Source organism: Bactrocera oleae, chromosome 4, assembly GCF_042242935.1.
Source record: "Bactrocera oleae isolate idBacOlea1 chromosome 4, idBacOlea1, whole genome shotgun sequence".
Classification (NCBI taxonomy): Eukaryota; Metazoa; Arthropoda; class Insecta; order Diptera; family Tephritidae; genus Bactrocera; species Bactrocera oleae.
In genome coordinates this window covers 43,003,259-43,017,963 of record NC_091538.1, presented here as the reverse complement: position 1 = coordinate 43,017,963, position 14,705 = coordinate 43,003,259, and the positions used below count along the sequence as shown (strand labels likewise).

The window sequence follows — 14,705 nt, the reverse complement described above, 5'->3', positions numbered from 1 at the left end:
CGTAGTCGTATTGCTACCAATTGACCGATTTATGATACGATTTGGTTCGTATCATAATTTTGTTATATTTAACGTGGCTGAAGATGAGTTTGTGGTATAAAAAATGATCTCTGAAATTTTGGCTAATACCTTTTTAAATATTGCAATAAATGTATATCAAGCGAGTCAGTGTTATAGTTAGACTGTTGGAGCACATGTATGATGATTGTGACAGTTGTAGATTTTCCACATTTTACAAATTATATATTAATATATAATTATATTAAGTTAAAATAGCTATTTTCTTGAAGCTTGGTAACCCTTATTGCATATTTATTTACATATAAACATTTCATATATCATAAGTTATGAACTTTGCCCCACCGAAACTCTCAAAGAATATTAAAAAATTTTACGATAAATAGGATTGTCTTTTGAATAGCGGTTTTCTGAAAAATAACTATAATAAATGGTTATTTATTCTGTGATCAGGTGAATTCCAAATAACATTCAATACGAGTCTAAGCGTCACGCCTCCAACTTCATGTAAATTTTAAAATATGCGTTCATACTGACAACCACAACAATCCACAGATTGTGGATACCCAAAAGTTATGCCAAATCGTTGCTGTAAATTAAATTTTGAATATTTACATTTATCCAATTCACTATTTTTCACTGCATATATTCAAATAATATACCTACCTAAACATTAAATTATATAGCCGTATAGGTATATATTGAAACCGTTTGCACACGCTCAAATATTTTTGAATCTAATTTTACAAATAAACTAAATATTTTCTTTTATTAACCATTATTTGTGGTCGTTAATGCAGCTATATAGAAATATTTGTACAAAAGTGCAAAAACGACAAATCAAACTTACTGCTTAGACATTTTGTGAAATCAAAGTTTGCGCATTAAAATAAAACTAAATGAATATGCAATGAAATGTGGTTTCTTTTTTTAATTTATTTCTATATTAGAATATTAAGAGAAACAAGTATTTTTTCAGTTTTACTGAAACAAAAATCTGTATTTTTACCATATTATACTTTAGTTATGTAAATATGTGTGTATTTGTGACAGATAATGTATAAAGTTCGAAATCCAACTGATATAATAAAAATTAAAGAGAATAAAAGTAAAAGCGAATGCACAATTGCATTGAAAATGAGCTGACAACATTAGCTTTCTAATTATGGAAAGTTTAAGTTCGGTCCGAACCGGACACTAGATACGGTTGATCAGTGTTATATATATGTTATGGGCACAGATTGTGGCAGTGTTGGCTTCAGTTCGGCTTACCGTAGCAAACTCTGTTTACAAGATCAGTTTCGTTATTTATCTACAATAAGGCCCGAGGTATTAACTTAATGTTTACCGATCTGACGAAATTATATATACTGGTGTTTAGATTTTTGGTACCAAATTTTTTTTTGAACATGATTATATAAGAAAATATATGTGGGAAAGGATGATTACAAATTGAAAATATTTCCTTTTTAAGAAACTATAGCGATTTGACCATTTTCGATTTTCGAGCCTAAATATTGCCGGTCTTCGCGGGCTGTTGCCGCCAAAAAGAAGGGAATAGCACGGGAGATAGAGTCGCTTGCATCGGTCATTGTGTACGACAGTATCTGTTTGCAAATATATTTAATAATTTTGTTTTCTGTAACAACCAATACAAAATGTTTCCGAGAAGTTTTAAATTAGACGCTGATTCGTTTTGCTTTATTTGCGGCAAATTTATTGAAATGAAATGTGTCATGTAATTCCTGCAATTGTAGTCTGAATGAAAAGTTTGTTTCCTTTTTTTTTTGCATTAATTATTAACTATTTTTACAACATTTCAATTATTTGAAGAATTTTTTAAAGGCTTTCAGAGACGAAAAGAAAAGCCAAAATGATTTTAGGTCCCCAAATAAATGAAACTATGGTTTGCGATATTTTCCCGAAGTTACTTAGCAAGGAGGAGAAAAAACACAAGAATATTTTTAAGGTACAAGTAGTAGTGCATTTTTCCTTGGAAACCATAGGGCTGACAATTATCACGAGCTGATCACTGACATGATAACGAATTTCTCAATCATCGGATGTAGAATCTCTCTAAAGATGCACAGGTTATACTCTCATTTGGATAAATTTAAAAAAAATATGGGAGCTTAGTTGGCAGAACAAGGAGAAAGCTTCCATCAAGTAATGGAATTTGAGAGACGTAAGAGTTTATTTTAATTGATTTACCATTGTCCGTCTGTTTGTACAATATACGAACTAGTTCTCCCAGAAGCTGCTTACTTTTTTGAACCTCCGATATTGGACAACTATAGCATATACTTGCCATACGAACTGAAAGATCGGAATCAAGTGCTTGTCTGGAAAACTTTTTCATTTGACGAGATATCTTCAAGAAAATTGACCAAAAGCAAAATAAAGACCTTTTTGTACCTTTTTATGCTATAAAAAGTTCACCTGGTATTATAGTTTCGGTGCAGCCGAAGTTAACGTTTTTTCTTGTTTTAATATGTTTTTAGTGACTCTTTGAAAGCAAAAGAAGAAGAGTTGTTCCACTAAATCGAGATAATATCATTGAGCATTTTTAAAGAAAATTATTTGTAGCTAAGTACCTCAATAAGCAAAATATTCATTTGATTTGGAATTTGCTTTGGAATACGTGTGGTATGAGTAATTTTTGTACAGTTTTCATTTGTTCCATCTTCTAAAACAGATTTTTCAAAAAATTCCAACTATTGCGTATCCGTTTTATAGTAAATATTTTATAAATACATAAATTTGATTAATCAATGATAAAAAGTATATTAAGTGTGCAAGAAATTTACCACCGAAACAGATCAAATTTTTTCTTTAAAATTCATTAGAAATTTCAAAAGTTCTCCACTGTGTCTGTCATCATGCATAAATTTCAGGATATCCGGTCAAATTGAATTGTCAATAAAAAATTATAATTTTTTTGTCATCAGAGCTTTTACAATGATTTATATAATTATTTATAAACATTTATACATATATTAGTAGTTCATTCAGAAACAAAATGCGTTTATAAACATTGCTCAAATAAAATTGACTTGCAAATCGTCATCAAAACCACAATATGTAAATCAAAACTTATGGATGTGGTATATACATATGTACACTCATACATAGTATATAGAAACTATAATATATAACAGTGTTTTCATGCTAACGCAGTATCCCAGTAGTGAAATTAAGTGTAAGAAACAAATTTTCAACTAGTGGGAGTCGCCAGCATAACTAGTTATCCCTATTATATATATTTCTTTATATAATTAATTGGTAGTTAACATGACAACGGCCCGATTTCGGTAAGGAATATACTAGTTGTGCGCTGCCTTCTAATTCTCGTTGAGTTATCATAAAATTAAATAAATAAAATACTGCCTTAAATAGACAAATTTCTTATCCCTTAAACGTATATAAAATAATGGTATGAACAAGAATTTAGCTTTATTATAAAGATAAGAGATTGTCATTATGTTTTAAAAATGATTTTGAGCAAGTGACCATTTTTCAACCACTTTTTGCAGCAATTGGGGCAGTATGTCAGCGGCTTATCTGCGCAGGCAAGCGACTTCACAAAGACCAACCTCAAACAAAGTATTGTTTCATTGAAAACCACACGTTAAAAAAAAAACTGGCTAGAATCCGCGACCTTTAGTAAAATGATAATTACAATTGCCTATTGGAACGAATCTCACTCTTATCGGAGCTTTTCCTTGTTTGGTGAATTCGTAAATGGCATTTATATTTTGTCTTGCTGTTTACTTAAATTTAACACAATTTACCATGCAAGCGCCAGACGTTCCTAAAGAGAAAATGCTGTGAAGTAATAATATCAGTATTAAATTGCGAAGGAGCATAGTCGTCAATAAGGTTTGAATTAGCCAATGGCAGCGGTGAATGCCTATAAAAAACAATGAAAGTTCAATACTTTGTAATACCGTGATTAAAAAGACTTTAGTTGTCGCAGTTAAGTTAAAAGTTTCAAAGTGGTCTAAAGGAATGCTTTTAATTCATAGAGTAAAGCGCGTCAGCTCAACATACATATATACATATTCATTTAAATGGGAGTTGTTCATGCACAAATTTTTATAGATAAGTATCTACGGATTTAGCTGAAGAGCACAGCCGTGCAATATTCATTGCACAGAAAACAATTGATTGAAATAAAAGAATGTCAATGAGTTTAAAGTTCTACAATATATGCATATGAATGTTTGCTTCTATATGCCGAAACGAGATTTACTCGGGAATTCCACGGCAATGCAGTGCAGTATATGAAAATTGATATTGAATAAAATCTAGCTTATCAGTATGAATTTTAATACTAGAATCCATATCAGAGAACCGCAGTCCAATATTGGTCTCACCAGTTTTAAAAATATTGAGAAATATATAAATCTCACAAAAGAGAAGGCTTTTACTAAGTGAGGTTCAGATACGGGTCATCGTTTCGTCTCGTATATGTCATTATTACCAAATTCAATACATGAGGAGATATAAACTGAGTAACCTTTAGTTATCTTTAAATATCACTGGTTATATACTACTATTAAGACCTTTTTTATGATGTTTTAGTTAAAGATAATAAGCTGAAGTTTATCCGTAAAACTATTTGGTGCATGACACTCAAATTTAAAGCCATCTTGGCTGGGATCTAAGAACTTGACTAGTAAATTGCTTAAACATTTTTGGGAATATCTTTTCAATATTGCAGAATTCGTAAAATTATTTGACTTAAAAAAGCTAATTATCGAAATTCTTTTTCACCGTGGATATATAATCGTAGTAGTATTTTTGTTCAAATATTTTAATCGTACAAGGGTAAGACACATTTCCTTAAAAAGGAATTAACACTGGGTGTAATTTCTCACCTATTACCTATTCTATTGAGCTACCTTAATACCGACTGATTTTAGGTACTGCCCTCCCATAGCTGACTAGATATTCAGGACACGATGAGCGCATTTTTATACTCTGAGCATTTTTATACTCTGACAACATGTTGCTACAGAGTTTAATAGTTTTCTTCACCTAAATCGTATGTATAACCGAAATCGAGATATATATTGAGTTGTATATATATATACAAATGATCCGAATGGCGAGACGAGTTAAAATCCGGGTGACTGTCTACTCGTCTGTCTGTCCATGCAAGCGATAACATGAGTAAAAATTGATATATCTATAACGAGGGACACTTTTGTACTAAACATTTTTAAAAATTGGGCGTGGCCCTGCACCCTTATTGGTTTAGTTTACATATCTTTCAAACTAAATCAACTAAACTAGAACAAGTAAGTTTATACTCTCGCAAAATCAAATGGTATACTCGTTAGAGGCCTGTACAATGATAGCGTTATCGTGATTTGTGATCCACAAGTTGTTAATCTACTAATGCGAATTTTCAGGCACAGTTTATTGACCATAATGTCCTGTACGGAACCAAATAAGATGTTCATATCCTTTGTCATCTCTCTGACAGTTAATTGACGATTTTGTGATAATATTTCTTTAACTTTTTGTTTGGTGTATGTGTTTAACGCTGTTACATTCTCACACGAAAATCGAAAACACATACAGAGATATGTAGATACACTTGAGACGGCGTAAGTTTTCAAATATCAAATTATGCAAGTGAAATTTAATGAGGATAAAAAAAAAATAAGTAAACAAAAAAATAGTCTCTATATGGCGTGACTGAGAGATCAACATCATGGCCATTCCTGAAAAGTTCTGATCAAGGTAGTCTATATACATACATATGTAAGTTGGATTTTCTCACTTTGAAAATTTCAACTTATCTCCCACTATCGGTTCTATCGCTGTTAAAGAACTTCTGTATCACTTACTTATCCAACTATCTCCTATAAAATTTTAAGCATACAATATTAATAATATTGAATCCTCTAAGCATAAAATTTACTATTTTACAATGATAATTGAAATAAAAAGTTTGCTTTGCTAATTTTAGCATTCATTTACTTATATTTTCAGAAGAGTCCAGTAATTAAAGCACTCCAATCAGCTCATCTCAACTAGCAAATGCATTGAAAGAACTATCTTTGCAAAATTAACTAATGAAATTTATTAATTTCGCAGTGGAAAAAATACGGATTCGCTATAAAATTGTAGTGAGTGCAGTGGAAGATGTTGATATTTGTGTTGCGCTACTTCTTCGTTTATTGGATATTGCTGGGTGGCAACGCCAGCGAAGAATCGCTTTTACGTGAGTTAAATTTGGAATTGAAAGACTTCCGCACAACTTCGTGTAGATTGGATTGCATGCATCGCTTACGAAAAACCCAATACGAAGGCGACTTGACGGAACGACATAACAATTGGGTAAGTGAACGCATACACATACGTTTATCTATTGTATGATATATATGTATATACATGTATAAAGGTATACATGTGATTCTACATACCTACATTGTTTGGTAGTTAGCTAACTTAAAAGTTTATAACTGCAAATATGCTTACAAAGTTATCGTCGTGTGAAAAGTGAAGTATTACTTCTGAAAGAAAACATTCCAATAAATGAATAATGTTACACAAGTTTTGTGAGAGCAACAGGCAGATTGTCATATCACCTTGGCATGGATATTTGGACAGGTACAACACAAATTATATAGTTACATAGTGAATCGTCGCAAAAGTCACGTGTTTTGAGTTTGTTCCGATTTGCATATTACTCCTTTGCAACCTACTAGAGTTGGTATTTCAAAATCGAGACCACGCTCACGAACTTTACGTTATAAGGACAAACCGATAATAGGCCCTTTTTATTTTTATAAAAATATTTACTTGTAATCATGTGTAAGCAGATATCGCCTGACTATGTTTTAGGAGTAAAACAGAACTGCTGTTGATTTTCTCAGTTACATGCAACGAGAGCAACTCCGCCATGCAGTAGTAAGCTTTCGTTTGCGAGACCTTTTCATAAGATAGATTAATACGTGCCGAGAGGTGAAACCTCGCTGTAATTGCTTCGGGGCTCAAGTTGTTCAGGAGTCCGACAGTGACAAGAGTTTTAAAGAATTGAGAGGTTGAGAAAAACTACTAAAAAAACGATAACATAAAACTCACTTGTATTGAGAGTTATTAATATATTTTTTTGTGCGCCATTTTGTACAGATGTTCAAAAGTTTGTCATATAGGTAGTTGAAATACTGGTGCACGTCTAATATGGTCAATATATTTATTCGACCAGTTATTCCCAAGGAATGTAAAGTTGTTTCTGCGAGAGAAATTATCTCACACATATTTTAAAACGAAAACGCCCCAGTTTGATGTATCGACCCAAAACTACGGAGATTCAATTCAACTAAATCGATACTTTATCGAGATTATCTCAAAGAAGGTCAAATTATTTGTGTGAAACTTAAAATGTATCTATCTAAAGACGACCCCAAAAGCCGATATTCTTTCACCCTTACAATGTTTATTCCGAATGAACTTTTTTAAGTGAAGATGGATTTCATACAGGATATTCCGTTCTGGTATATTTAAAAAAAAAATTTCATTCTACCATAAATAAAAATGTTTGTAAAACCTTAGAATCGAATAATTGTAATGTTCAGAAACAGAAAGTTTTTTTTGGACTGATTAGTTCTGAAAAGTTTAGTTGAGAGTTAGCAGGTTGTAGAGAATCTCGCAATATCCATGATTTTTTTTCTGCGTTTTATATGTAATATGTCTAAATTATTATACCCTGAGCAGGATATATTAAGTTTGCAACGATGTTAGTAATAGCCAGAAGAAACCGTCGGATCCTATTAAGTATATATATATTAAGCACGACAAACCAAGACGATTTAGCTATGCCCGTCTGTCTGTATAGTTCCTCAGTTCGCGAACTAGTTTCTCAGTTTTGGACATATCGATCTGAAATTTTGCATACGTCCTTTTCTCATTAAAAAGCTGCTTAATTGTCGGAACCGCATATATAGGTACCATAGAACTGACCGACCAAACTCCAGTCCTTGTATGGGAAAGTCTTTTATTTTTCAAGGTATTTTCACGAAACTTCACACTATAATATTATTATATAATGCATAGATTGGTCTGGAAATGATATTGAACTCTGGACCAGCAGATGGCGGGCATACAAATATTATGGTGGTCTTCTTGAAAAAAAAATGTGGTGTTGGAAGGACCATGCATCACAATTGCCACTATAGAAAATTACCCGAAGGGTAAACAAAACACTACAATTTTCGATTAAAAAAAATTTCAAACTACTTAATCTTTTTAAAAGAAAACTTTGCTTTAGTAAAATATAATATAATATTATCACCGAATGTTCATTTCACTTTTTACTATTTTTCTTAATTTTTAGGCGGATCAATCGTGCACCGAACACTGTTCGAGGAAAAATGAAACAGCTTCCGCGCAATCGGATAAGTATCAGTTTACACATACTCGCTATCGGATGATATTAGTCTGCCGTGACGACACTAGCTTGACATTTCGTATTGTACACGTCCGCAGTGTTGGAAATGATGATACAGGTAATGCTGCAGAAGGTGAAGGTGAAGAAATTGCAAGTGGCGCAGTTGGTGTAACTCAGAGGGCTGCAACGAAAAAAAAATATAGGAGCATTATATTGAATAGCGAAGAAGAAGATCACACCATATTTACAGCGCCGGTGAGCATGCCGAATGCCACGGCGCCGCAAATGCAGACAACAATGGCAAATCCCAACATTGACACCGGACAACTGAGTGAGCCGGCAGAATCGATTTATATGATTAAAGTACAAAGTGGCACAAACGCGACTATTTATATGGTAAGTGTGGGCGAGATGATGCCAAAAGTGGATAAGAAGATTTGGTCAGTTGATGCCAACATTTTATTAGGATTTATTGGCAACTGAATTAATGTGGGTGTGTGCAGTAAACGGAAGATAAAACTTATAACTGCAGGTAGGGTCAGTACATACAGTTAAAAAGATGCGTGGTGAAGTAATTTGGAATTAAGTGTATTGATTTAAAGAGTATAATTCTGTTGATCTTTCTAGTATATTTGTTGCCCACTTGAGTTAAGAATTTAATTAATTTTAGCGCCGGGTTATGCGTCGGTTTCGTTTTGACTCACTGACGGCTCAGTATTTTTCGGTGTATGTGTACGCTGATAATCTTTAAAAATGTCACTTTCTGCTCACTTTTGCCCTAAAAATTATTCAACATAAACAAGCTCTTTATTTTCTATTTAAACTTTTGCAATACATTTTTATCTGGAAACCAAATGTACCTGTAAAAGGAAAAAAAGGTTTTATTAATTTTTTTCGCAAAGTCCTTCCTTTTAAAGTTGTATGCAGTTAAATTTATGCTTCAAAGTAGAAATGTATAGAGCCTTGAAAGCCTTGAGTCAGTTCTCAAACCTTATTTTTAGTATTGAGTGTGATTACACCTAATAATCAATGCATAAATGCAAAGCAAATGGTATGACTCAGAGGACTAACACGAAGAGCTAGTCCACGCAACCAGAATGCTACCTGGTTTTAACCCACCTTAAACTGTTACCACCACGACCGAATTCTTTCATATTGTTTGGGGAATGCTTTCTGCTACTACGACAAAGATAACATTCCCTTAATTTGAAATTATTTTATTAACAACTTTCATTTCTCGAATAGTTCAATGAGAACTTCTTCACAATAGATCATCTCCAAAATTCCACCACCTATACAATTTCCGCTTTGGCGGTGAATGCTAAGCATCAATATGCTATTGTGGCTAGAGCCCAGGAATATTCCACTTTACAGCATGACTATATGCCGGGCTTTGTTGGAGATATGAAATTGGAGCGCTTTCTTCCCGACTATTCAAATGAAATACATCTTTTGGCGGAAATCACTTGGCAACCACCAGAAGGTAAAAAAACAATTAGAGGCAATTGCTCATATCATATATGTTTGCCATATATGTTTGCATAAATATACCAAATTAAGTTAAGCTATTTAAAATTGAAATAATATGCAAATAGTTTTCGTATATTAAATTAAAATTTATATTTCTCATATTTCTGTAATATTTGTCCCCAGACAGAACATGTTACTACGTTATACTCTATTACGATGAATCAGGATCTGATATGAGAACTATGGAAATACGTAATGTAAGTATTATTTTGAAAAAAATTTGTGTATATTTTACAAGTGTATTTGGAATTAACGCGTAAAGTTCAAATGAAAACATGTTATAGTAAAAGCAAACATTAAATCAACGTACGAATAATTTCTCATACAGATCACATTAAAAAACGATCTAATTTACTCATATGAGTGTATGTATATTCATACAATGACATCCTCATAAATATAAAGGAGGTCCATCTCACGTCTAGAAAATAACTTCGAATAAAAATCTACTAGTCTACCCTTCTATTAAAAAGCTTTCAAATCGAAGCGATTGCGTGTCATGGTCGCTTAGATGACGTACCTGATTGGCATGTGTTCAATTTTCGAAGACAAAGAATAGAGGTTAAATGCAAAACGAAATGTATTGAGCAATAACAATGCCCTGTCGTTTACAACAACATGAACAGATCAATAATGTCATACACAGTAATAGAAAGCAAAGGGTTCCCTTGTTTTCTTTTATATTGGAACGGACAAAGGTATTTTTGTCAAACGCATTCGAAAACAAACTTCGGCTACACCGCAGCTATAATACACTTTACAAGTGGATTTCTTATAGCATAAAGGGTATAAAAAGATCTTTATCTTGATTTTGATCGGACAGTTTGTATTGCAGCTAAATGGTATGGTTGTGCAATCTGAATCATACGACAATAATCTATGTAAAATTGTGAAGATATATTGTGGATCGGTCAGTTTGTATGGTAGCTATATACTATAGTGGACCGATATCGGCGGTTGCAATAAATGAGCAGCTTTTTGGGGAGGAAAGGGCGTTTGCGAAAATTCAGAATGATGGAGAGACAAGTTCGTGCGTATACAGACAGAGAGACACTTGTATGAACATCGGTTTGTAGATTTCATTATATTTCAAACTGATCATTGCAATGTTTTTACGATACATTTTTGCAGTTAAAAATTTCGAACAGTTGGCAACTTGTCTCATAAGTTATTCCGAGAAAAAGATTTTTAAACCTATTTTATACTTATTATCATCTAATATATAAATTTAATTAAACAAAAAAACAAAATGGTTTTTTCATAATTTGTTAACTATGAACACCCACCTTTATTATAGGTTTTAATTATCTTATAAGTTTTTCTGTTTAGAATTTCCAACACAGGGGCCGTTCATAAATTACGTAAATCATTTTGAAAGATGATTCAACCCTCTCCCCCTACTGTAAGAAATCATAAGATGACAACTACTCCCCCCTGCCCCTCAATAAGAATTTTTCGTAAGAAAAGGTCATACTCATAAAATGTAACTCAGTTTATTATGAAAACATCTTTTATTACAAGCTGTTTACTATAAATATCCTTAGCTTACTGCAATAACATTAATTTTATCAATCTATCACAGTTTCAACCAGAATTAGTTCAGTAAAATCTAAGATGTTGAATAAAATAGAAAACAATTTAAAAATTTAACTGTTATTTACCCACGGGCTACCTAACCAGTCTGATATTGATTCAATTACCGGAATGACTGATTCTTTTTGTTCTTCTATATACTCTTCCTCCTTTTTGACATCAAGATCTTCATTGTCATACCATTCTACATCATGAGTATTATTGTTGTAGGATGTGAGACACAAGCTACGTCCAGCTTGACGACGTAATAATTTAATCGGTTGAACATTCTCAGTGCGAGCACACTGATACTTGTGAGCTGATTGACGATGAGTTCTCATATTTTTATTTGATGCGAAGTACAATCCACACGTCGGACATGCACGTGCGATCAACTGTGTTTGAACTGCAGGACAATAAAAATCGTATGGTGTTAAAATCAAGTCTGAACGGTCTGGGGTATTTGCAAATTTGCAGTAAATATTGAGACTCTCGCACATGTCTACAGTAGCAATCAGCAGTCCATTATGCTGAGCTTATATCAACATTATCACGTCCCGGATCTATGTATTCAGCAACGACTATTATCAATAATCAATTTACTCCATATTTGCGCTAAAATATCACCAGCTATTTCGAAGTTTTTGACTTCAAGTTCATCATCAACTGTACGTCGTTGATCATCAAGATGATTACCAAAAGAATCATACGGTAAGACAAGTAACGATAATTGATGACTCCATGGAGCCATTATACGCTCTACTCGATTAAAACAACTTCGCCCTGGAGCATTCGTGACAATAAATAGAGCATCAAGCTCAAATTTACGAAAGCGAGACACGGCCTGAGAGCAGACTTGAAGAAAGCGTGGATTTTCATCAGGTCCTCCGTCAACACAGTCATGATCATAACTGGTTTTACACCATTATCTTCCATTTTGGCCAGTGATTGGAATTATTTTAGTTCCATGAGATGCTCTAAATCAATGTAATGACAGCGTGCTGATGATGATGAATGTTTCCCAGATCTGATTGCAATGTACGTAGGTCCACTGTATGTCACTGCTTCAGCCCTGCCGATTCCATCAGCAATAATTTCAATACCAGCATATACTGAAGATATTAATTTATGTTTTTCTGCCTTGCCCCAATCGTGATCTGGTAGCTGCACTCGATATTCCATGGGTGCAGAAAGGGTGCTTGTTTTTGTACAGCAGTTTTACTGATTGGAATACGCGCTTTGTCGTCCTGTGATAAGAAGAAAACCTGAGCAGGTCCAAGCATTGAGGCGAGAGACTCGATAGCCCGAATCGAAGCAGTGCAAAATTCACCATCTGGATGACTTTTGTGTTCATCATTCGTTGCTCTAGCTAATTTCACCGGAGCTATTACTATGTGTTTTTTTCGTTCAATTGTAGTAGAGTATCTAGGTAAAAGACGAAGATAAGTAGCAATTCGTGATAAATTAAAACCTGACGCTTGTAGTTCTTTAACCAAGTCGTCTAGAGTTCGACAGCTTCTTACCATTTCAGACCGACGTCTCTCATCTGCACCACCTCCAAACCTTGCAATTTCTGCTAAAACCTTCAATAACTCAGGTACAGATTCCTCCAAACGCGGGCGACGCGGTGTGTCTCGTGAACATTTTATTGTTGTTTTACAACTGAATCCTTGATAAGGTCTTTGATTAATTAATGTCTTTTTTTCTAAGATTTTTTTGATATTCAGCGTTCCGTTTTTTGCTTTGTTGATTGTGATTTATCAGGAATTGCCTCTTTTGGAATCAGTTCGTGTGCTTTATATACTTCTCTAGTGCATAATGCCACAGATGAATCTGTAGCGTTTTTATCTATCAAAGCAAAAGGTCCACTAGACACGTTTTGCTGTAAGAAGTCAGTTAGATTACAGTTTATCATACAAACCTAAATTTGCATAACTAATAAGTTTAATGAGTAAAATTTGAGTGATAATAATGACTTGGAAATATTTTAAAACAGTAATATTATAATGAAATAAGTATGCAGAAATACAGTACTAGCTAACCTGTTTAGGAAAAAATCGAGCATGTTGATTTCTTTTATCAGCAGCAAGTTGATTCAAATCTTTTATTTTCTGAGATATAAATTTTCCAAAAGCACTGTTGTCATTTTTAAATATTTCTTAGTTGGTTGTCCAAGAGTTTGACTCTGTTTGACAAACCTTAGGTGTTGTATTTGGAAAACCTTTTACCCATGCTTTAAATAACAGTGGATGTAAATATGCAGACATAATTGATATAATATTCAGTATACAATTAAATTACATATATTTTCAAAAGTCCAAATATAAGGGAAATCACCACGGAAGTCAACGAAAATAACAATGGAATAATAGAAAGTCTAGAAGTACTGAAAATATAAGATTTGTATCTCTCTATATCAAGTTAAAGAAATGAAGTACAGATGGCGCTATTCTATAACGCTGACTCTTACCGCGAAAGTGATGAATATTAAAATTGAAAATCTTACGTAATACTAAGTTCATTACCCTCTCTGCCCATGGTAAGAAGTTATAGGATACACTCAATACCCCCCCTCCCCTAAACGCCTTACATAATTTATGAACGGCCCTATTATGGCACTACATCCCAAATATATCTACGACAACAATCTTGCTTAACTCCGTTTCGCTTAACCCTGTTTTGTATTATTTCTTTAATTTTATAAATTCGTTTTAAAAGAAAATTAACCATTTGGCAACCCTATTCAAAAGAATTTTGAATCCATAAAGGCGCTCATACAGAAGTGATTTTTAATTAAAATAATTTAAAAAGTTAAAAATTGTGATTTTTGTGTGTGCGAACTTTAAGAATATGTCTTATTAAAAAGTTTTCCCAGACATCTACTTCCAGTTTATCCATATAACGGCATTAAATCACTAAGAGATGCAAAACGATGTCATTGTCATTAGCGTAAAGTGCTTTGCAATGTGCCTTATGCCATCTCGCCCATGCATGCCATGATCTTAAAAAGCACGTAGTTACGCTTTACATTTGTTTTCTCGGTATTTTTTATGGCTTAGTAATTATTTCTCACGCTTAAAAGCAGAGAAATTATTGCAGATTTTTTCCGCTACACATTTATTAATTGAAAGTCGCTTACTTCAACTATTGCGTGGGACACTTATAGCTAATTGTAGAAGCT

The 14,705-nt window shown here is 33.2% G+C and overlaps 1 protein-coding gene across 2 annotated transcripts in view; it reads left to right on the top strand.

Moving 5' to 3' along the window:
• The window catches only part of tor (tyrosine protein kinase receptor torso), a 106,168-nt gene that overhangs the window by 43,761 nt on the left and 47,702 nt on the right, over positions 1 to 14,705 (top strand). For both annotated transcript variants that reach the window (XM_014232042.3, XM_070108200.1), the window contains exons 2-5: positions 6,022 to 6,369; positions 8,369 to 8,818; positions 9,668 to 9,905; positions 10,076 to 10,149. In XM_014232042.3, coding sequence (XP_014087517.2) covers positions 6,175 to 6,369; positions 8,369 to 8,818; positions 9,668 to 9,905; positions 10,076 to 10,149 — 957 coding nt within the window. In that variant the 5' untranslated portion in view covers positions 6,022 to 6,174. The remainder of the gene's footprint in view (positions 1 to 6,021; positions 6,370 to 8,368; positions 8,819 to 9,667; positions 9,906 to 10,075; positions 10,150 to 14,705) is intronic.